This window comes from Colias philodice, chromosome 30, assembly GCF_061535455.1.
Source record: "Colias philodice isolate Cphi_HAF_F1 chromosome 30, ilColPhil1 Martin Lab GWU primary, whole genome shotgun sequence".
NCBI lineage: Eukaryota > Metazoa > Arthropoda > Insecta > Lepidoptera > Pieridae > Colias > Colias philodice.
This window is the reverse complement of record NC_143115.1, coordinates 3,146,426-3,169,809: the sequence shown is the minus strand read 5'-3', so window position 1 is coordinate 3,169,809 and position 23,384 is coordinate 3,146,426. Positions and strand designations below refer to the sequence as shown.

At 32.0% G+C, this 23,384-nt stretch overlaps 1 protein-coding gene across 1 annotated transcript; it reads right to left on the bottom strand.

Annotated features, from left to right (window-relative positions):
- Positions 1-4,182: 4,182 nt before the first annotated feature.
- LOC149475453 (putative fatty acyl-CoA reductase CG5065) lies at positions 4,183-21,987 on the bottom strand. Its single transcript, XM_089713519.1, has 14 exons — positions 21,842-21,987; positions 18,113-18,209; positions 17,622-17,752; positions 15,418-15,505; positions 14,239-14,311; positions 11,297-11,387; positions 10,773-10,918; positions 9,163-9,272; positions 8,281-8,364; positions 7,294-7,402; positions 6,765-6,942; positions 5,901-5,971; positions 4,999-5,256; positions 4,183-4,336 (listed from the first exon to the last, which is right to left on the bottom strand). Exons 2-14 carry the CDS (start codon positions 18,201-18,203, stop codon positions 4,213-4,215), a joined length of 1,554 nt encoding a protein of 517 aa, XP_089569645.1. The 5' UTR covers positions 18,204-18,209; positions 21,842-21,987; the 3' UTR covers positions 4,183-4,212.
- Between the last annotated feature and the right edge of the window lie 1,397 nt (positions 21,988-23,384).

Below are 23,384 nucleotides of genomic sequence, written 5' to 3'. Positions count from 1 at the left end.
TTCTACAAATACTAGCCTGACAAATATCATAAAATTTATTCATCAGCAATTACTTCACTTCACAATTGAAGGTTCTCGACTTTTAAATAGTAATTATCATGAATTACCGATGATTCTAACTGGAGATTTTAATGTTAATTTTCGCTCTCAGGAATCTCAGCCGTTAATTGATTTTTTAGAAGAAAAATTTGATTTATCTATGAATACTTCTCGACTTCATTCAACAACGCGTTTCGGTACAACGATAGATGCTGTATTTTCAAGAAAAGTAGCAAATTTAGAGAGTAAAATTTATGTTTCACATTATAGTTACCACAAACCTATAATTTCGTACGTAAGAAATTATGATGACATTCAATTACCTGTTTCGAATGAATAATATTAATATAACATATAAATAATCTTTGTAAAGCACATGAATAATAAATATAATTAAATTATAATATAATATTTATTTATTTAAGTTAATATTTAATCATTTCAGTGATATATGTCGTCAACGCCAAAGAAGTTTTACTTCAATCGCGCGTAAAGGTTACACGCACACACTTTTTTTTTTACATGTAGAAAGTTACTGTATACTGTAGTACTGTTTTTAGTTCCGCTACGGCACACTATGCTGTACGAAATTTTATACAAACCGCTTACTACAATCGCTAGCGAGTAGCGAGTATCGTGTGCGTAAACTCATGGTTGAGCTAGGAACTACTAGGTGTGCTCGCGTACGCGTGGTTTTAGAACATTAGTCTAATTTACTCCTTGGTATCTACCTGCCAATGAAAGTCGCTTATAAATCGGTCCAGGCATTAAAGAATCGTAGGAATAAACGTCTGTTTGTCTATGTCTCTATGTATTGAAAAAGCGGTTATTTCAATACTTTAGTAGTTACAAAATAGAGTCTCCAATTTTATATATTTTTATTTGTATATAGATTATTTATTTATTTATTTTTTTGACTTTATTTGTTAATTTAGGTTTAAAGGTAGTTTTGACGTTAGCAGTTAGTTAATCATAATGTTAAAAAAAATTTGGAAAATCCAAAAGTGCACGCCTCATAATTTTTTTTTAATAAATATTTATTAATTATTATTTTTGTTTATTTAATAACAATTAAACCACATCGAATCAGACCCTGAAAAATGAAAGGGCATACTCAAGCGTAAGAGAAAAAAAAGTGTGTGCGTGTAACCTTTACGCGCGATTGAAGTAAAACTTCTTTGGCGTTGACGACATATATCACTGAAATGATTAAATATTAACTTAAATAAATAAATATTATATTATAATTTAATTATACATATTTATTATTCATGTGCTTTACAAAGATTATTTATATGTTATATTAATATTATTCATTCGAAACAGGTAATTGAATGTCATCATAATTTCTTACGTACGAAATTATAGGTTTGTGGTAACTATAATGTGAAACATAAATTTTACTCTCTAAATTTGCTACTTTTCTTGAAAATACAGCATCTATCGTTGTACCGAAACGCGTTGTTGAATGAAGTCGAGAAGTATTCATAGATAAATCAAATTTTTCTTCTAAAAAATCAATTAACGGCTGAGATTCCTGAGAGCGAAAATTAACATTAAAATCTCCAGTTAGAATCATCGGTAATTCATGATAATTACTATTTAAAAGTCGAGAACCTTCAATTGTGAAGTGAAGTAATTGCTGATGAATAAATTTTATGATATTTGTCAGGCTAGTATTTGTAGAAATATAAATAACAACGATAATCACAGGTTGGTCATTCGTATTAACACATCGAACCAAGGCGATGTCACCAATTTGTGAAACCTCATCGGAAATTTGTGATAATATAGTTGGTGAAATATTTTGAATTGGTGTTACATTGTTCAGTGTATCTGTAGATGAATGATATACAGCTACTCCACCAGCAGTTGAGTTGGGTCGTTTGTATTGGGTAACGCAATAAAAATTTTCAATAAGAATTTGTTCGTCATTTTTCATCCAAGTTTCGGAAAATAACAGCAATGTGGACCTTTTTAATACTTTATCATTCAGATCAGAAACATGAGCACGTAAACTTTGGCAGTTGAAGGAAAATAGTGTAATGTTACTCTCATTTACAAGGTTATATAATTCTTCCTGTTGTGTTATTAGGCGAGAATTTGAAAGTCTTTCAAATTCACACTGTAAATCAACTATTCCCCCTGGACGCTTTCTTCCATTATAAAATTTGTTGTCATCGGTGTTTGAGACAATGAACAATCCATTTATATCAGTTACTCGTGATAATGCTACTTAAAACAGCTGCTGACTGTGACTTTTATTGTATTCATAAACGATTTGATCAAAAGTACCACCTTGAGACTTATGTATTGTAAGCGCACAAGCAGATACTAATGGAAAGTGATTTCTCTTTGCAAATATTGTCTTATTTCTATTCATTGGTACAGATGACGATCTTCGTAAAATTGGGACTGCTGTTCTACTAATGTTTAGAGTTTGAATATGATGGGCAGCTTTTTTCCTAATTTTCTCTCCTATCTTACCAGGAAACTCAAGCCATAAGCGTATGATGTTATCACTGTCATCACGTTCAATATACACTAACTTTCCAACACAACCGTTGGCTAAGCCATCAGATACATCAATATTGGTTGTAATAATGTAAAATTTGTTAAGAACTAATATGATTTCATAAGGCGATCCTCCTGTATCAATAACTGACATTTTATGAAATTGTTGGCGTACATATGCTTCTTGTTCAACTGAATGACAACCTATATACATATCTGTTGCTATGGATACTACTTTGTCTTCAGCAATATTTAAAATAGATTGATTATAATCCGCAACATGTTTATTTTTATTTTTAATTTACTTATTTTAAAAGTAATAAATAAACAAGTATATTTAGAGATTTTCAAAAAATTTTGCAATTTAAAATAATGTTTTTAAAACTGTTGAATTTTTCATTCACTTTGCTATTCACAATTGATCCGTTTGAAAATTTGAAAATAAATAATCCTAATTGATTATGATATTTGCCACTAGCTGGCGTATAAGTCAAGAAGCGTGTAGTATATGACATATACTTACAACCAATCAGAATTATTATTTTTAAATGGCGGAAACTACGCAAACTATAGTAAGCGTTACTTCCGTCAGAAAATAAATCTGAGTTACTCCCTAGTCGCGCCTAAAGAAGTTTTACTTCAAAAAAAAGACTCGATTAGTAAAGTATTTCGGTCGCTATCGTGTTAACAAGAAAAAGGATCCGCACATACAGACACACGGACGTCCAAGACAGAACTTTTTTAAACTGTTTTTTAACTAGTTTAAATAACAAAAATGACATCAAAAATATCATGAACGTTAAAAATAGTGTTTTTTCTTAATATGTGTGTGTATGTATTATCTTACAAGTGCAATGTATGATACATAAAGACATTTTAAGTTTGAAAAATCAGATGTTTTGCGCGAAGTGACAGTAGTACCCACCTCAACGCTTCGCTTAAGAGGCGTGCAATAGTGTTATTTCTTCAGAATACTTGAGAATATCATATGGTCAAGAACTGATTATAAGGAATATTCCATAATGTATTTACAGAATTATGACGTCGTGTTAGATAAGGATATAGAAAGAATTGTCGTAATTAAAGACTAGCAAAGGAAAAAACTTATTATATATTTTATTTCAGTATTTTTGACGCGACAACGTCTTATAATTCGATAAAGCCGGCTGCACGCACGAAAAAACATGACTCATGCGGCGTTACCTCGCTCTGACTCATCTGAGGCGTTCCATGTAAGGCTTGAAGTGCGAGCGAGAGCGCGAAACGAGTGACAAAGAAGCACAATCGGACGTTGTCACGTTCAACTATCGTCAGTAAACCGACTTTACAGACAACCAATTTTTTTTCAATAGGTAACTACATATTTAAAAAAAATGTAGATGATGCTATTTTTCTGATTTGCAGTACAGTTGCGGGGTTTCATTGATATAATTTTCTTTACCACTACTAGGTAATAAGTTTTTAAGTACATACATAGATCATTCGAGACTAAATTTTTGTTATCTGGGAGTCGAACCCAAGACTTCGTTGCTAATTCATTGTATACTAGATTGGAAAATTACTATAAATTTATTGCTTATATTACTGTATTTATTTATGATAGAACAGGTTAAAAATAAAACACATTCAATTCATTAAAATTTTATTTAAAAAAATAATTTATTCTTCTAGTAAAAAGTTATAGATCCATTGGCAAAGAGAGGGCAAAATATCACGACTGTAAACGAACCATATAACGGCAGTGTAGAATAAAAACCTCAGAGTTAGGTCCAAGTAGAAAAATCTGAAAAAAAAGTAAATATTAAAAAAATAAAAGAGCGTAGTACCGAGGACACGTGTCAGAAGTGAAACTTCTTTGGCAAGAGTCTAAGATACCAAAATCGTCGCCTTACTCCATGACATGACGGTATTGCCATGACGCGAGCCTGAAATTTTACTCTCAACGCGCTTAAAGAAGTTGAACTTCAAAATATTTTACACGCTAATTGGTGACGAAAAATAAATATTTCACACGCTATCCATTGGTGAAAATAGAATGAAAATCGATGCAGTAGTTTTCGAGTTTATTGCGAAGAGACAGACGCGTTTCACTACATTTTTTATAGGTTAATATTACAGATTATTAATTTATTAAATAGAGTATTAGTTAGCAAAATTAGTTTTTAAGATTTTTTTGTTAGATAATTACGTTTTATTTAAATTGGAGTAACTGCATTAAGTTTTTGAAGTGAAACTTCTTCAGATGCGTTGAGAGTAAAATCTCAAGGTCGCGTCATGGTAATACCGTCACGTCATGGAGTAAGACGTCGATTTTGGTATCTTTGAATCTTGCCAAAGAAGTTTCACTTCTTACACGTGTGCTCGGCACACACGTTCTTTATTTGTTACTTGTTTTTGATTATTTTTAAATTGCAATACATATACACTTTTCCCTTCTTTACTTACCGTTTCCAATTCTTCTTCGCTTTCGGCAAATCTTCCATTTTCTCCTTCAAAATGAATACTTTTCCAGCGATACAGCCATTTTTGAAATACTGCAGTCTATCAATTGTCTCCATTTCATAGAAGAATTCTCTTTTGTCTTCTATTCTTATTTTTTCTCGTAATTGTAGAATGTTATTGTTGACGAACTTCCATTGTTGAGTTAGGTAATAATTCAGAGCTATGTTTGCGGAATAGATACGTCGTTGGAGTTTTACTAGCCTGTGGAAGGAAATTATAATAAAATTGTACAAAAGGTTTGTTTGTATATAAATAAATACTAGCGTTCCGCCCCGGCTTCGCCCGTGGTACCTACATGTTTAAACTATCCTATCTCTCAAGTTGGATCGAACTGCACATGGTGTGCGAATTTTATTATAATCGGTTAAGTGGTTTAGGAGTCCATTGAGGACAAACATTGTGACACGAGATTTATATATATATTAAGATAAGATAATCTATTTCTATAATAATATTATAAAGCTGAACAGTTTGTTTGAACGCGCTAATCTCGGGAACTACTGGTCTGATTTGAAAAATTCTTTCAGTGTAGATAGCCCATTTATCGAGGAAGGCTATAGGCTATATATCATCACGCTAAGACCAACAGGAGCGGAGCACTGCGGCACTGCACTGCATAATAAGTACCTAGAATACTCATTTAAAAAATACTAGAACGTATTTTATAGCTTTATAGTTGGAATGAAAAATGAAATGGGTACGAAAATTATTTAAATACTTCCCAATTTCGTCGAAGTTTGAGAAATTTTTTGACCTTTACTTTTGAACTTTACATAGTTTTTAAGAAAGCAAGAAATTATCTTAAGAAATAACAGAAAAATAATCTACGAAAGGGAAAAACTTACAGTGGTGGTTTTCCTAAAAGTGATAACATAAAATCAACTAATAGTGCCGGAAATAAATGCAGTAGTAAAACCTGAAAATAAAGAAAAAGGCTATTAAGGGCTGATTTTTCAATCCTTGGTTAATACTTATTCGTCGAATAACGTATTAAACTACCATTTCAAAAATGTATTCTTTGCCTGTATTTGACAGTTTACGGGTGACATTTTAATGAAGTCGTGTAATACTTTATTGGGCGAATAAGTTTTAACCATGGATTGAAAAATCGGCCCTAAATGTAAAAAAGCATACTCGATAGTTTTTGAAGTGAAACTTCTTTGGTAAAATTTCAAGGTCGCGTCATGGAAATACCGTCACATCATGGAGTAGGTAAGGTGACGATTTTTGTATCTTTAAACCTTGCCAAAGAAGTTTCCTTCTGACACGTGTTCTATTTAAAATAAAAATGAACAAAATATGTCAATTTTAAATATGTTTGTGTAATTGTGAACATTGAATTGTGTGTACCTACATTTAAATAATTAGAGTTAAGAGTCAATAACTGTGTATTTTAATATTTGCACACTCAATCGATGGGTAGAATCAAGAATGTATTAGCCACATAATATTGTAATTAAAACATCTATAATTTGTAACTACATTCTTGCAAATAATTCGAATGTGAATGTGAGTGTGAGTGTGAGTGTGAGTGTGAGTGTGAGTGTGAGTGTGAGAGTGAGAGTGAGAGTAAGTGTGAGATTGTGAGTGTGAGTGTGAGTGTGAGTGTGAGTGTGAGTGTGAGTGTGAGTGTGAGTGTGAGTGTGAGTGTGAGTGTGAGTTTGAGTTTGAGTTTGAGTTTGAATTTGAATTTGAATTTGAATACAAACCTTCATATAATACACCAATCTGGACTTCGTAATCCCCCCATCACTGATCCACATCATCTTATCCAATGGTACTTCTCGAATGATCTCTTTCCCGTGATCTATGATCTCTCCGAGCGTCATAGTCTTCATGTGGCTGGTTGAACAGTGGTATACTTCTACGTCGTCAGTGGGTTCGATTCTGTTTATTACATAAATACAATACTATACAAAATTATTTTTTTAACACACACATACAGAAGAAAATAAAAAGAAGAGAGAAAAAGATATAAGAAACAACATGTTTAAAAGGCGGCCTTATCGCTTTTAAGCGATATCTGCCAGGCAACCTTCGGATAGGATTAGTTTTATAATATAGAAACCTACACTTTACGGTGCATTAACATCAAACGAGCGAATTAAATAAATAAATAGTTCAGGACAATTTTCACACACGGCACGATCTGATCCCATACTAAGCTTTCGCTTGTGTTATGGAAACCAGATGGCTGATAAACATACATAATACATATAAAATTAATTATGTACTTACTTTTTAGATCCTCTCAACCAAGCACCAACTATGAACATTTTTATAGCAACATCAACCGGCATGTAGTCGGCTACTAAATCCGGATCTGAGTAGACAGATCGAAGGATACCTGGGAAAAACATAAAAATTGAATTATTATTTTATTTTATGTGCTTTTTGAACTAAAAATAAAATGTCTACCATAATCTTATATATAAAAATGAATCGCAAAATGTGTTGGTAAGCGCATAACTCGAGAACGGCTGAACCGATTTCGATAATTCTTTTTTTATTATATTCCTTGAAGTACGAGGATGGTTTTTATGTAGAGAAAACGTAAATATGTACCACGGGCGAAGCCGGGGCGGACCGCTAGTGTTGAATAAAAAAGACGGGTTGCACTCCGGGAGTGCCTGTAGAAGTGAAAACTTGATTATTAACGTTCAGCATGTTTGATATTTTGGAATGGTATCCGTCTTACAAAATGTTTGCTTAAAAATCATCAAAGCATAAATTTCTTTGAAAACCTATGGAAAAGAAATTTACTTAGAATATCCTATCCTTCCTACTAATCTTAATCTTAATCTTAATATATATAAATCTCGTGTCACAATGTTTGTCGTCAATGGACTCCTAAACTTTGTCCTCAATGGACTCCTAAACCACTTAACCGATTATAATAAAATTCGCACACCATGTGCAGTTCGATCCAACTTGAGAGATAGGATAGTTTAAACATGTAGGTACCACGGGCGAAGCCGGGGCGGACCGCTAGTAATATTATAAATGCGAAACTTTGTGAAGATGGATGTGTGTATGATTGTTACTCTTTCACGCAAACTATGCTGAAACCCATTTCAATGAAATTTAGCACACGTGTAGAGTTCATCTTGGATTAACACATAGGTTTTATTCCGGAAATCCTACGGGAACGGGAACTATTTCGGTTTTTCTTTGAAAACGCGTGCAAAACCGCGGGTACCAAACTAGGTAGCTATTTTTACTTACCTAAACCACTTGCTATGAGCAATCCAACAGGACCGTTTAGATTTTCTATCCATCCCGGGATTGGCTCACTCACACTGCTTATCACTGAAAAATAATAAACATTATTTCGGATGGAAATCTTGCGGTCGAAAATCTTTGAATGCAGTTTTCTTTATTTTAAAAATCAATGGAATGTTTCCTTTGAGTAAAATTGTCTCTTCAGGGTGCTTCAGGTAGCCTTCCAAAATACCACCATGTATATTATGACACCAAAAAATTGTAAGTTACTTTAGATTAATTAATTTATAGAAAATTTGTGATCCGTAACATATTGTTCCAGATAGACATGTTTTTAAATCAGAGCTAATTTAATGTTTTTGAGGACATACGGAGCGACATAATCGACTTTCGACTAAGCTCCTTAAATGAAGAAAAAAAAACATGTTTTTAGTTAGTTTCAAAATATAATGTCTTTTTATCTGACGGATAAGCTAAACGAAACATATCTAAAAGTTTTCAAAGCTAACACACACCGTTTCAATTAATTTAATTCTAGAAATTTTTAAAGAATAGAATAAACTCGATAACTCGATCATGAGACGGGATTCGAACCCGCATCTTCCGCTTTATCGGGGCAACGCCTAACCATTCAACCACCCGTGATCCCGCCAGAGCAATTTATTATATTATTATTTATTTATTGGTTTATTAAAGTGAAACTTCTCTAAGCGTGTTGAGAGTAAAGTTTCAAGCGTGATGGCAATACCATCACGTCATGGAGAAAGGCGGCGATTTTGGTAGGTATTTTGAATCTTGCCAATGAAGTTTCACTTCTGACACGAGCTGGGCACATACGTTTTTTCTCTTTTTCTTTATACATTAATAAATTATATTTTAACTTACCAATAGACGGTCTCATTATGATAATGGGTAGTTTTCCTCTTTGCTCATATACCACGTGTTCTGCTAGTTGTTTTGTGAAAACATAAGTATTTGGTAACTCTCCTAAGTACCTGAAATTTTATTTACTTTATCAATAACAAGATGACTCGATCAATTTCAGGTACAAAAATCATAACCACCATAACATAAAATCGCCCCGTTGCGACGTGAAATAAAGACAAACAAACACGCGAATGTTTAATATTAAGTAAGTTAGGATATCTAAGGATTATCAAAAAGAAGTATTTAGTGAAGCAAGCACTATTAAATATTATCTAACAATCTAAACGTTTGAGAAATTAAATCTTCTTATATATAAAATTCTCGTGTCACAATGTTAGTCTGCATACTCCTTCGAAACGGGTGGACCGATTCTCATGAAATTTTCTGTGCATATCGGGTAAGTAAGTGAGAATCGGCCAACATCTATTTTTCATATGTACCACGGGCGAAGCCGGGGCGGACCGCTAGTAAAAATATATTTTTTAAAATCACGTAGCCTCACGGCCACCCGTGATTACGTCAGAGCAATCGATGATGTTTTTTATTTATCTCATTTATAAAGCATTTCAATCGAATATAAGTGTATAATCTATGATTTCAATGCTATAGAATTAAATATTACCTAATACATATTTTACTGTTCGGATTTAGACATGGCAGTTTTTATTCACGTGTAGATTTTTCCACCATAAAAAATGTATTTAATTCTTGTAAAAAATAGGAAAACACGTACTTAGGAGTCAAATACTTGAGCGTAGTATCGTCCATACTGTTGCAAACATCAAGTGTGTCCCTCCAGTTGGCGTGTGGAGGATATACTACTTCATCTATACTAGCCCGGTTTGTGTTTGCGTATGATATCGATACGTATTGATTTTTTATATAAAACCGTAAATTTATTGAATGAAATTAAATTCTCAATTCTTTTTTTTTTTTACAAAACTATTAATTTGCAATGTTTTTTTGTGCTCTGTGTGCTTTTCCTTGATATAATTAATAATTAATATTTTCATTAAAATTATTATTTTAATATTACAAAATATATTTTTATTTGTTACTGTGATTTTTCCCAAATAAACAATATTTTAATTAAAATAATCATATATTTTCTTCCAGTATTAATACTAAAGTACCAGGCGCCCATACGTACTTAGGAGTCAAATACTTGAGCGTAGTATCGTCCATACTGTTACAAACATCAAGCGTGTCCCTCCAGTTGGCGTGTGGAGGATATACTACTTCATCTATACTAGCCCGGTTTGTGTTTGCGTATGATATCGATACGTATTGATTTTTTATATAAAACCGTAAATTTTTTGAATGAAATTAAATTCTTTATTCATTTTTCTTCACAAAGCAATGCATTTGCAATGTTTTTTATGCTCTGTGTGCTTTTTCCTTGATATAATTAATAATTAATATTTTCATTAAAATTATTATTTTAATATTACAAAATATATTTTTATTTGTTATCACTGTGATTTTTCCCAAATAAACAATATTTTAATTAAAATAATCATATATTTTCTTCCAGTATTAATACTAAAGTACCAGGCGCCCATACGTACTTAGGAGTCAAATACTTGAGCGTAGTATCGTCCATACTGTTGCAAACATCAAGTGTGTCTCTCCAGTTGGCGTGTGGAGGATATACTACTTCGTCTATACTAGCCCGGTTTGTGTTTGCGTATGATGTTGATACGTGGACTAATACCTGTAATTAATGTAAAAAAAATATATTTAATAACTTAATAAGTAATTATTTCACACTTTATTGTACACTAGGATCTCTCCTTAAATCTCCCTGTGTTTCCCAAAAATTATTTAAGTGAGTAGACATTAAATTAATAAAAAGAATAAACTCAAACACAAAATAACCTTTTTATAGCTTGAGTTTAATTTGACTAACAAAAATTGTAATGTAATTAATAATTATGTTCTTAGAATTTTCAAACCTTTTCTAGGTGCCAAATTCATATCTAACCACTTTTCGTATACGAATGTTTGTATGTAATATCACAGACTAATAATAATATACTACGTATACAAGAAATATTAAAGTTTTTTTAACAATTTGATAGTAAATACTTACCTCCAATTTCCTTGTTTCCTTTGCAAGTTCTATGACCTCCTTTGTTCCTCGGAGGTTAAGATTCACAGCTACTTTGAGAGGATCATCGAATCTATAACAATATTATATTATTATTTTACACAGTTATTTTACTACTTAACTTATAACTTACTAGCTGCATTTCGCGGTTTCACCCGCATGGCTCCGCTCCTGTTGGTCTTAGCGTGATGATATAATATATAGCCTTCCCTGATGAATGGGCTAACTACTTAACACCGAAATAATTTTTCAAATCGGACCAGTTGTTCCTGAGATTAGCGTGTTCAAATAAACCAACAAACTCTTCTTTTTTCTTTATAATATTAATAAAATATAGTATAGATTTATATGTGTGGTGTTCTGGCCTGGCTTCCGTGGTACTACATGTTTACGTTTTCTCTCCATAAGAACCATCTTCGTACTTCAAGGAATATTATAAAGAAAGAATTATTGAAATCGATTCAGCCGTTCTCGAGTTTTGAATTGACCGTGTTGAATTTGGTGATTTTTTGACGTGACAACGTCTTATAATTCGATAGAGCCGGTTGCACGCACGAAAAAACATGACTCATGTGGTGTTACCTCGCTCTGAGGCGTTCCATGTAAGGCTTGAAGTGCAAGCAAGAGCGCGGAACGAGCGACAAAGAAGAACAATTGGACGTTGTCACGTTCAACTATCGTCAGTAAACCGACTTTACAGACAACCAATTTTTTTATCATATAGATGGTGTTCGAGCAATTACATTTTATTTTCTAAACTGTTTTAATATCTTGAAAGTTTTAAATATAACTCCGTAATTTAGCAGCATCCTATAATATAAATAATTTCCAAATCGTTCTGGTTCATTACATAACCAGGTCATGTATTAAAAATTGATAATAACTGTACATTATCTTTTTAAAGGAAGTAATTTTAAGATAATTCTATTAAAACAGTAAACAACTCCAATGTGATGTGTTAATCCAAGTGACCCTCTATGTGTGTGCCAACTAACATGAAAACTCATCAGCAGTTTTCACGTGAAAGACTAACAAACATAATATGTACTTGGGCATTTATATTTTACTAGCTGTGCCCCGCGGTTTTACTCACGTTACTCAGATCCTGTTGGTCTTAGCGAGATGATATTATATTATAGCCTATAGTCTTCCTCGATGAATGGGCTAACACTTACTTAATGATCGAAGGCTAACACCGACAGAATTTTTCAAATCGGACCAGTTGTTCCTGAGATTAGCGCGTTCAAACAAACAAACTTTTCGGCTTTATAATATTGAGTATAGATAATTTTATATAGCAGGTACACAGACATGTATCAAAGGATTATGTCGTAGTCGAACTGTATAAATCGCTATATTGCATTATGGCTAGCCGTTTCCAAAACAGGACGTTTTGTACTGCGCCTGTGAAATCGTTATTGAATTTTTTTGTTAGTTTAGTTTCGTCTCATTTTAAAAATCTCACAAAAATAGGCGTTTAGCGAAGAGTAGATACCGCATGGTTAATTTTAGATAATATATCGTCATTTACTTTGGAGTTTACGTATTCGTGCAAATATGAGAGCTGGCATTAGCGTTTAGCTACTATTATGTATTCTGTGTTTGGCATTAGAGTCAAAAGGTCGAATTTCAACCACCTCGGTTCAAATAATTATAATTAAACATTGTATTAAATTAATGTATTAACATAAAACATTATTCACGCAATTGCATGACATTGCCAATTGTGATTGAAAACAATTTATTTACCAGAATCCATTTTATATTACTGAATCCTAACTTCTTAACTAATTTGTGCTAACATTATAAATGCGGAAGTAACTCTGTTTGTCTATTTGTCTCCACCACCGAAACCGATTTTGATAAAATTTGGTTCAGGGATAGCTTGAGACCTGAGAAAGGACCCGAACCTATCCTATATAAACATAATATAGGATAAGTTTTATCCCGGAGAGAAGCCGCGGGCGGAATGCGAGTCTTAGTAATTTTTGAAGTGAAAACTTCTTTAGCGGCGTTGAGCACTTTTTCTGTAATGGGTATAAAATCTTAAACTCGCGTCAGGACACGTGACCTGATCGAAAAAGCGTAAGACGGATACCATTCCAAAATATCAAACATGCTCAACGTTAATAATCAAGTTTTCACTTCTGCCGGCACTCCCGGAGTGCAACCCTTTTTACACGCTTTATATTAGCTTCACCTGTATGTTTGTTTGTTTGTAACCGACTTCTTTGGGCGCGATATTGACCCACTTTAAACGGCCAGATTTCGTTCAAACTTTGTAGATTTATTGAGGACCGATGACAATACACTAATTTGATAAAATAAATAATAGTTTAAAAAAAATAAAAAACACGCTTTTTATAGAAAACCGAACTAAAAGCGTGTTTTTTAGTTTTTTTAAACTATTATTATTTATAGTTACTTTAGTTAAAACAGATAAACATTGAGATTGTATAGATCAACGCTACTCGTTTCATTTATTTGTTAGGCCAAGCTAATCTCAGGAAATTGTCTATTTACCGTTAACTACTTATCAAGTACTGGTTCTAATTGAAAAAATCTATTTCTGTCTATTGAATAGTACATTTATTGAGAAAAACTAACATCAAGCTAAATTCTTGGTTCTTGGTACCTACGTTGGTTATTTATTTCTTAAATACGACCCTGCGTCACTTCCCGTTTCCCCTAGTGGGGTAAGGGGCAGATGCATTATTCATACATCTATTTCACTGATCGATTTTCTTTAGGGACAAGTAGGTGATCAGCCTTCTGTGTCCTGCCAGACCGAGACATTTTTTTTTCTTCGTCACCACCGGGAATCGAACCCAGGACCCCTGGGTTCTACGGTCTCGCATCAGCCACTGTACCAAGGAGGCGGTTAAAAATATGCTATAGCAATTTATTTAAAATCAATATTTTACCTTACACTAGCAGCCACATGGAAAAAAATATGTGCTCTGTTGACAATCAATGTTCTGTCCTCTTCTGACATACCTGAAAATATAAGGATAGAAATATTATAAAACTGATTATAGTTTAATTACTGTATTGGGGTGCTTTTCCACCAATAATGTGCGAGGAATTTGTTTGTAAAAAAAAATGAGTGCGTGTACTAGTGTACACACGTAAGAAGTGAAACTTCTTTATGACCTTATTTTTCAAAAAATAATTTACTATATGCAACTTTACAGGAATACGTCGAATCACGCGTGGTAGGGATAAGAAAAAGATGGCGCGTAACGGAAAAATGTCACGCGTAACGAAAAAATGTTACACTAAATTTTTTCCAACCCCGATAAAGAAGTTTCACTTCAATAAAATGTAAATAACCACAGATAACCAATCATATCGCTTCCCTTAGTTTGAAGTTTGAAGCGATACGATTGGTTATTTACAAACATTCCTCGCTACACATCCTCGCACATTATTGGTTGAAAAGCACACTTATAGTTTAGTTAAGTTCAAAACCAAGCTCTTAAATATAAGGGCAATAGCTCATCGATTTATCATCATTCTTTGCCTAATAATTTGTTTTTTATGGATTTATTAGCAGTTAAAAAAATTGAAATTACATCTTTAGTTTTTCGCTAATAAAGTTACTTAATATCTCTAGACGTAGAAAATCGTACAATTAAATCGCTCCGTTGCGATGTGAAATATAGACAAATAAACACTTTATAATATTATTATTAGTAAACTAGTAATTACGTATTAGGTAATAAATATAAAGTTTAAGAAAAAAGAGCGTGTATGCCCAGCACACGTGTCAGAAGTGAAACTTCTTTTGCAAGATTCAAAGATACAAAGATTTTTGTAAGATGTAAAGTCATCGCCTTCCTCCATGACGTGACGGTATTCCAATGACCTTGAAATTTTACTCTCAACGCGCATAAAGAAGTTTCCTATTAATATTATAAATGTGAAAGTTTGTATGGATGTTTGTTACTCTTTCACGCAAAACTACTGAACCGATTACAATGAATTTTAGCACACATATAGAGGGTAACTTGGATTAACATATAGGATAGATTTTATCCCGGAAATCCCACGGGAACGGGAACTATGCGGGTTTTTCTTTGAAAACGGAATTTAAAACTTACCCAGGCCTATTTCACTGCAATCGCCGGCAATGAAGAAAACCTTCGATTCAAAGACACCAGGCTTATCCTTCTTTAGTCGAGAGAAACACTGAAATTTATAGGAAAAAATGAATTCATTTACAAGCTGTACCTTGATTATGGTAATTATGGTTGAATGAGAAATGAGAAAATATGGGTAAAAATAATACATAAAATAAGTACATTCTATTTCTGCCCACCAGAGACTAAAGAGCAGTAACAGCCCTTTTGTGATTTTTCGTTTTATTAGTGATTCTGAAAGCGGGTTTCTTAAGCTTTCTATTGAATTAACTTACTTATTTCTAAGACTATAAGAATGGTTTTTATTTAACAGTTTTCACTTACTGCAAACGAAAAAAATTAACAATTTGGCGTGATTTCCCAACTAAAATACAGTATAAATTATACTGCAGATTAAATTTTAAGGTTTCATAACTAAAATGCAGTAAGCAATATAATTTTACAGTTCTTTAGATAGTTTTATATTTCTGGAAAAAAATTAAAAAAAAAATTAATACGCAGTAAAATTTACCGCCATACAAGCTATTTTTACTGCAAATTAAGAAAATACAATTTATTGTCACGAACTCCCAACTAAAATGCAGTAAAATCAAAGCTTGTCGCATTTTAGTTGTGAATACTTAACATTCTTTTATCATTATAAACTGACTAACACGCAGTAAAATACAGCATTACTGCAGATTAGTTTGGATAGCATAATGACACAGATATGATTATTCCTAGCTAAAGTGCAGTTAATGTTATATATGTTAATATTAAGAGAAAACTGTCAAAGGAGGTTGTGCATTCTGCGCAGGGTCCTTTATTAATTAGATGTTTTTTTTTATTTTTGATATGTAAATTTTACATAAGTGAGTTGAATTATTGTGATTAAATAATAAGAAATAAACGGTCTTTAAAATGTGAACTAGCTATTTTTCTTACTGCACTAGTAAATTGAACACTTTTTTCTTAAAAAACTAACTAAAATGCAGTATTTTTTTGACCTTACTGCATGTTAGTTGGGTTTCTTGACAAAATAACTGATCCAAACGCAGTAATAGGGCTTTTTGCTGCATTTTACTAAGTTTAAAATGGTATTTTTTACAAAAAAGGCTATGCAGTAATAGGCACCAAAAAGAATAAATGGCCATAATAAATTCAGTTATTAAGATATATTTTTTTTTATTGCTTTAACGTGTGAACCTATGCCTTTACAACCTTTCTGCATTCAAATTTTTTTGCTTATCATTCTGTTGATTTTTTAAAATCAATTCTTAACTTTAAATGCGTTTTACTCGAAATCGTGATTTTGCTGTTACTGCACTTTAGTGTATGGTGGGCAGATTTCGTGCTAAAATTATAGCTCAACTAGCTGTGCTCCGCAGTTTTATCCTGCAGTGCTCCACTCCTGTTGGTCTTAGCAAGATGATATATAGCCTATAGCCTTCCTCGATAATTGGGCTATCTAACACAGAAAGATTTTTTCAAATCGGACCAGTAGTTCTCGAGATTAGGGCGTTCAAGCAAACAAACTCTTCAGTTTTATAATAGTAAATAGATTACATTCAAGGTGCACAATACCTAAATTGCATTACTCTCTTTATTAAAATCGGTTAACAGCATCATAATATTATGTCACGGATAAAAATCATACGTTACAATAATAACCGTGGGAACGAGAGCACATTGTTTATCGATCAATTTCTTTGGAATTACATTAGTATTGCATAATATTCTCATTATGTTTATGGAAAACTGCTTTCATTTGTTGTGAATTTTATACTGCTTTAAAATGTGTTTTTAAACATTGTGTTTAGTAAACATAAAAGCATGTATCATATAATTTAATCCTATCCTATTTTTTTTCTTTTAAGCTATTGCATAGCTTCTATCGCGGGCCTTGAGCGCGGGGACCGAATCGAGAAATTCCTCAACGAAAAAACCTCACGCTCCCCACGGGGACGGGCGCGGAGGTGTGGCTTGAAGGCATAGCATGCAATAGCTTTACCGCGGCAGTCCCCGAGTGCCACACGTCTTTATTTATTAATTGTATTAGTATAGCTATAATAAAACAGTATACATAATACAATTATTAATTAATTGACATCGATTTTATAACCCTCGTAAATCAACTTACGAAGTCACTTAGGGAAATTATAAAAACACCAACAAAAAATACTTACTTCTGAGGCGTAAAGCTCCTTCAAGCGATCCTCTGGTTTAACTCCCTTTTTGGTTCTTAATAAAAGATAAATCCTATCCAAATTGGTGCAGGAATACAACAGCTTTTCTACTAGAACTTTGCCCATAAAACCTGAAATTATGAAAGAAATATTGAAAGATTGCGAAACATATTATTATTATTGTGTTGTTTTTACTAGGCTGGAAGAAGGTATTATTTATTATAATATAGGTAAATTTTATTTTTATTTATTTAATATTTATGGTTTTATATTATTATGGTGAGAAATCTTTTAAATTCCATTATTTTAATTATATTTTGTTGAAGGTTTTTAAAAAACGATTCTAAAAGTGAATAGTATAGAGTAGAGAAACTTCCCGAATCGCCTTTAATTAACTACCTATTAATATTATGATAATTTATCGTCTATGTAAAAATAGTAACTTATTTGAGTTTAAGTTTTGCTTGAGTATGAGTTTGAGTTTGAGTTACCTGAGCCTCCAGTAATAAAGATTGTTTTCCCTTTATAATATTCTTTGATATTCGGAGCATTGCTGGTATCTACATCTTCTAGAAACCCCATCGCTCTCTGGAAAATGAAAATGTCGAATATTATATCTATATACTTAATATTATAAAGCTGAAGAGTTTGTTTGTTTGAACGAGCTAATCTCAGACACTACTGAATCGATTTTAAAAATTCTTTCGGTGTAAGATAGCCCATATATCGAGGAAGGCTATAGGCTATATATATATATCATCACGCTTAGACCAACAGGAGCGGAGCACTGCGGGTGAAACTGCGGAGCACAGCTAGTAAGAATCTAAAGTACCTAGGTAAATAAATTTATTTATAGTGTATTATAAGCTTATTTGGTATATCTACACTAATATTATAAAGAGGAAAACTTTGTTTGTTTGTTTGATTGTAATGAATAGGCTCATAAACTACTGGACCGATTTTAAAAATTCTTTCACCATTCGAAAGCTACATTATCCACGAGTATGTATATATATAGGCTATATAACATCATGCTAAGACCAACAGGAGCGGAGTAATGCGGGTGAAACCGCGCGGCACAGCTAGTTTCTTATAAATATTATGATATAATGACGTAGGCAGATATTGTCACATCATATTTCTGTATCTACTTTTCCGTAAATAAAATCAATATTTTTTAATTATGTGGTTTTATTTAACCAAGGTTTAAACTAATTACTACTGTTTACCTCCTTCCTTATTTCAAATAGTAATAAACGTTTTTTATAAGTTTAGGGAAAGTATTTATGAATACTCTGGTTTAATTAAGAAAATTATTAGTAGATACTATTTTAGATATCTAGAAGAGATCACTCTTTAGTGATAAGACCGCCCTCTGTGCTAGTCTAGCTATAAGTTTTAGTTTTTAGTAATACATAATATATATTATTAATTTATTAACTAGCATAGTAAAGTGTTATAAACAAATAAATAAATAAATATCTATGTAGGTATTTATGATAAATCTGAGGCCGTATTAACCTCTTATTTCCAGACAGTTTACGCCGTGAATTGACCTGACTGGCAAATTAATACCATACTTAAGGGGCCCTTGTTCAAAATGTATGTTTCTAAATCATGGTTTTTGGATATAAATCATCATATTTAAAATCCTAAAAAAATATATAGCACAGATAAACGTTTGATCTAGTGACTTTTTTGGATAAAAACACAATATTAAACATTTAACTCGATCAAAAAAAAATCAGAAGTAACATCGATTTTGAAAGCATAATCAGTTTTATGAGAATTAGGGGAACGCTATGTTTATGAAAATTTTACATTTCATTTACTAATCAGGTTTTACAGGGAAATTTTTGGATAGATTTATAATTTAGCCCTTATTTTTTTCTATATAAAATATAATACGTAAAATGCGACTCGCGCGCACCACGTCAGTGCCGCCAGAGTCCAGCCGGACGTCATCGAAGGAGGACCTGTGCTAGTTTTGCTCCCGACCACGTTGTAGTCGCCGCTCGCGTATTAGAACCGAGCGGCGAGTAAAACGGCGAGCACGTCACGGTATAAATAAATCAGTAGTTTGATTTTGTTTGTTATCCTAGGATTATTGTTGTAAATATAAATTAACTTCTTATTCTATTAAACGAGCAATATTTGCATATTAATATATTTGTTTGTAAATACAGTGTGGAAATTTTCGATGGGCCCTGGGTGAAAGTACTAGAAATACTGGAGATAGCAAATTTCCTTTATTTTTAAAAAGAAATAGAACTGCATTCAAAGATTTTCAAAAATTCATTTTCTTCGACCGGGAATCGAAAGAACTATAAAATCCGTTGCGTAGTTTCAAAGATTTAAGCGTACAAAGGGACATAGAGACATAGGGACAGTGAAACCGACTTTGTTTTATACTATGTAGTGATTTAAAAAAATTACCTTGTAAAATGTTTTAAAAATTACCTTGTTGTAAAATAGTCACACTTTTTTAAGTTGGTTGAATACACTAACATACTTATTACATACTTATATTCAATTACATATTATTTTGCCTTTTTTATTTGTTTTACTTTTAATTATTATTACCAATATTTTCAGAAGAAAATAAATTAATGTATCCAGAACGAGAGTTTAATTTTAAACTTTAAATGTATGTATAAAATAGACCAATAAACCAGAAGCGTTCTTTATGTTGAGATGATGTTGATTCTACAATAAAAATGTTAGATTCCATGATATTTTTATTTCTAAGAGCAAATATTTTTACGAGAAATTAACAATAAATTATCTTTTATATTGTTTCTATCGATTTGAATAATAAAGTAAAATTTGAAAAAGGAATGTTACCTTTCAGAAAAATTTGCTATCCCTGTATTTCAAGTACTTTCCATTCAGGGCACATCGAAAACTTCCACACTGTATATATACAAACAAATATATAAAAATGCAAATATTGCTCGTTTAATGGTATAGGATAAGTAGTAAATTTATTTATCAAATACATTCCTACGATAGCAAATAAAATCGAACTACTGATTTATTTATACTGTGGCGTATTCGCCCGCCTTCATAGGTCACCGGAGTTCATGCCGCGCCGGCTCCTGCGCAACGCGGGCGCGAGCCGTCTCGCAGTGCCTAAAATGCCTAAACTTTCAGTATAATGGGCTCTTAACCATGGCTGGTTATTGCGATCATAATATGAATTTGCCAGACAGTTAACACGGCGCGGCGTAAAGTCTCGGGAAGTAAGAGGTCATAATACGGCCCCTGGTCTAAGTAATAAAATAAAATGTACTATTTTAGCTACCTATATGACTAATAATTGAGTATTTATACAAAAATGCAGTCGTCATGATTGACTTTAATTTGAAAACATCACGCAATGCAAGGCATCAAATTACGTACGTGTATGTAATTAATAAAACGTAGACAAATTAGAATACGCTTAGATTTAAAATTAAATTTGAATAGAAATATGAATCTAGTTTGCGGTTTTTTTAATAGATAGAGAAGAGAGGAAGGTTTTATTATATAATTTATTATGATTTAGACAAAGCGGGCGAAGCCGCGGGCGGAAAGCTAATTTGTTATAAATACTTGATCACTATCTATTTTTTATGTAATTATAGTAGGTACTTATTTATATAATGAAACTATACAAATAACTATCGAAGTAATCAGAAGTAATCAGGGTCAGTCAGATTTCTCATAAAATTATTTTATGTAAGTAAAATTAATAATTTAATTACTTAACAAGAATATACGAATGACGTCATCGTAATTCAATATTTTACAGTCATTAAATTTATTTATTGTCTGTTTCCTACAAAACAGGCGCCAAGTCTGATTAAAAAATAATAATAAATTTGTTTTTTTATTTAATGTCAAAATATTTCTGACATGGTCCCAAAATATCAAAATTATAAGGCGGTTTCGAAGGAGTACCTATAGTAATTTGTAACTAACATTGTGACAAGACAATTTTATATAAATACTAGATGTGCTCCGCGGTTTTACCCGCAGTGGCCAGTGCTCCGCTCCTGTTGGTCTCAGCGAGATGATATATAGCTTAGAGACTTCCTTGATAAATGGGCTATCTAACACCGAAAGAATTTTTAAAATCGGACCAGTAGTTCTCGAGATAAACAAACAAACTCTTCAGCTTTATAATATTAGTACCTACAGATTAATAAATAAAAATTAGATAGTTAAAAATAACTCACGTCAACAGTTATCCAACGCACACTTCACAGAATTTTACTATTAATAAAAATAAATATTATTAATAAAAAAATATCGTTATGACTGTGCGTTTATTCGTTAACAGCCAACGACTGACTAAGTACAAACGAAGGTAACAAACAATGAGGTTAGGGCTCGTTCACACGGAGTGTAGAGAAAATATTTATTTTAATTATACTAGTTGTGCAACGTGGTTTCAGCTGGGGAAGAAAAAACTTTCATGCTCTATTTTTTATTGTTTATGCTTATTGAAAAAGTAGACTTTCGCTTTTATAATATGATTTTTTTAACTTAAATTGTAATAGTTATTCATAATATTTTAAAGGGGAAATGTTTTTGGAAATGGGTCAAAAATATTTATTTATGCCTTCATTCAAGTTCAACCCTTACTGTAACTAATTGTCCCTGTAAATATATTTTTTCCGTTTTTTAAGATTGAATGTTGTGAACCAATAACCTTGTTAAATAGGTAGGTAAATAAAATAAAAAGTAATATCAACGATAATACACAATAACAATATAAGTAGATCTGATACTACTTCCGATCGAAAACCAAAATCAGGTCTCCATTACCTCGAATTTTTGGATGACATTGACTAAATTGTTTTGACATTTAGAACGTCAGTGACTAGCTGTAGCAAATAAAGAAATATCTTTATCAGGAAAGGAAAGGAAGATACTTTTATGTGATTATAAATTAAAAGATATTAAAATAAAACAAGCTTTTAAAAACAATTTATTGTTACTATAAGTTTAACAGTTTCCACTCGGGATGGAAACAAAATATAATATCGCTTATGATACTCATATAATGTGCCATTCTTTTGTTAAAAGGTTTTTTAAAATCGGTTCTGTAGATCCAGATTCACAAACTAACAAATTTATAAACTTTTCCTCTTTTTTATGTCAGTACCTACATATAGATGCCTATCATTATTACTGAACCCAGACCCTTGAATCAATAGTCAGGGGATCTCCAAAACTAATTTGCAAATGTATACATTTTCATAGTGAAATTTATGAATAAAAAATTTAATAATTATGTCCATAAATTATCCCAGATGCGTCATTAATTTTTGGGTAGTTATTAACTAACATATTGGTTCTATAATCCATACTATAATATTATATATGCGAAAGTAACTCTGTCTGTCTGTTACTCAATCACGCCTTAACTACTGAACTAATTTGCATGAAATTTGGTATAGAGATATTTTGATACCCGAGAAAGGAAAAGGTTTTATCCCGGAAATCCTATGCGGGTTTTTCTTTGACTGCGTGGGCGATGCCGCGGGTGGAAAGCTAGTTTTCTATAAATACGTCATTTTTAATCTATTTTTAATCGTTATCCAAAACATGATTTATTCTATCTTTCTTTATACATATAACATAATATCTCTCTTACTCTTTTATACAAAATAATGATCGACATTTAGTGAAATTTCGACCGAGATTAATTATTATTATGTAGTTAAACCTATAAAATATTTTATTCAGTTGCAACGCGAGATAAAAATATTATAT

Excerpts from the sequence above, each read along its gene's own strand:
- LOC149475453 (XM_089713519.1), bottom strand. The coding sequence starts at position 18,203 with ATGGGGTTTCTAGAAGATGTAGATACCAGCAATGCTCCGAATATCAAA. Across the intron at positions 14,312-15,417 it reads TTGCAGTGAAATAGGCCTGG|GTATGTCAGAAGAGGACAGA; the intron begins GTAAGTTTTAAA and ends TTATATTTTCAG. Across the intron at positions 6,943-7,293 it reads TGGTTGAGAGGATCTAAAAA|AATCGAACCCACTGACGACG; the intron begins GTAAGTACATAA and ends TGTAATAAACAG.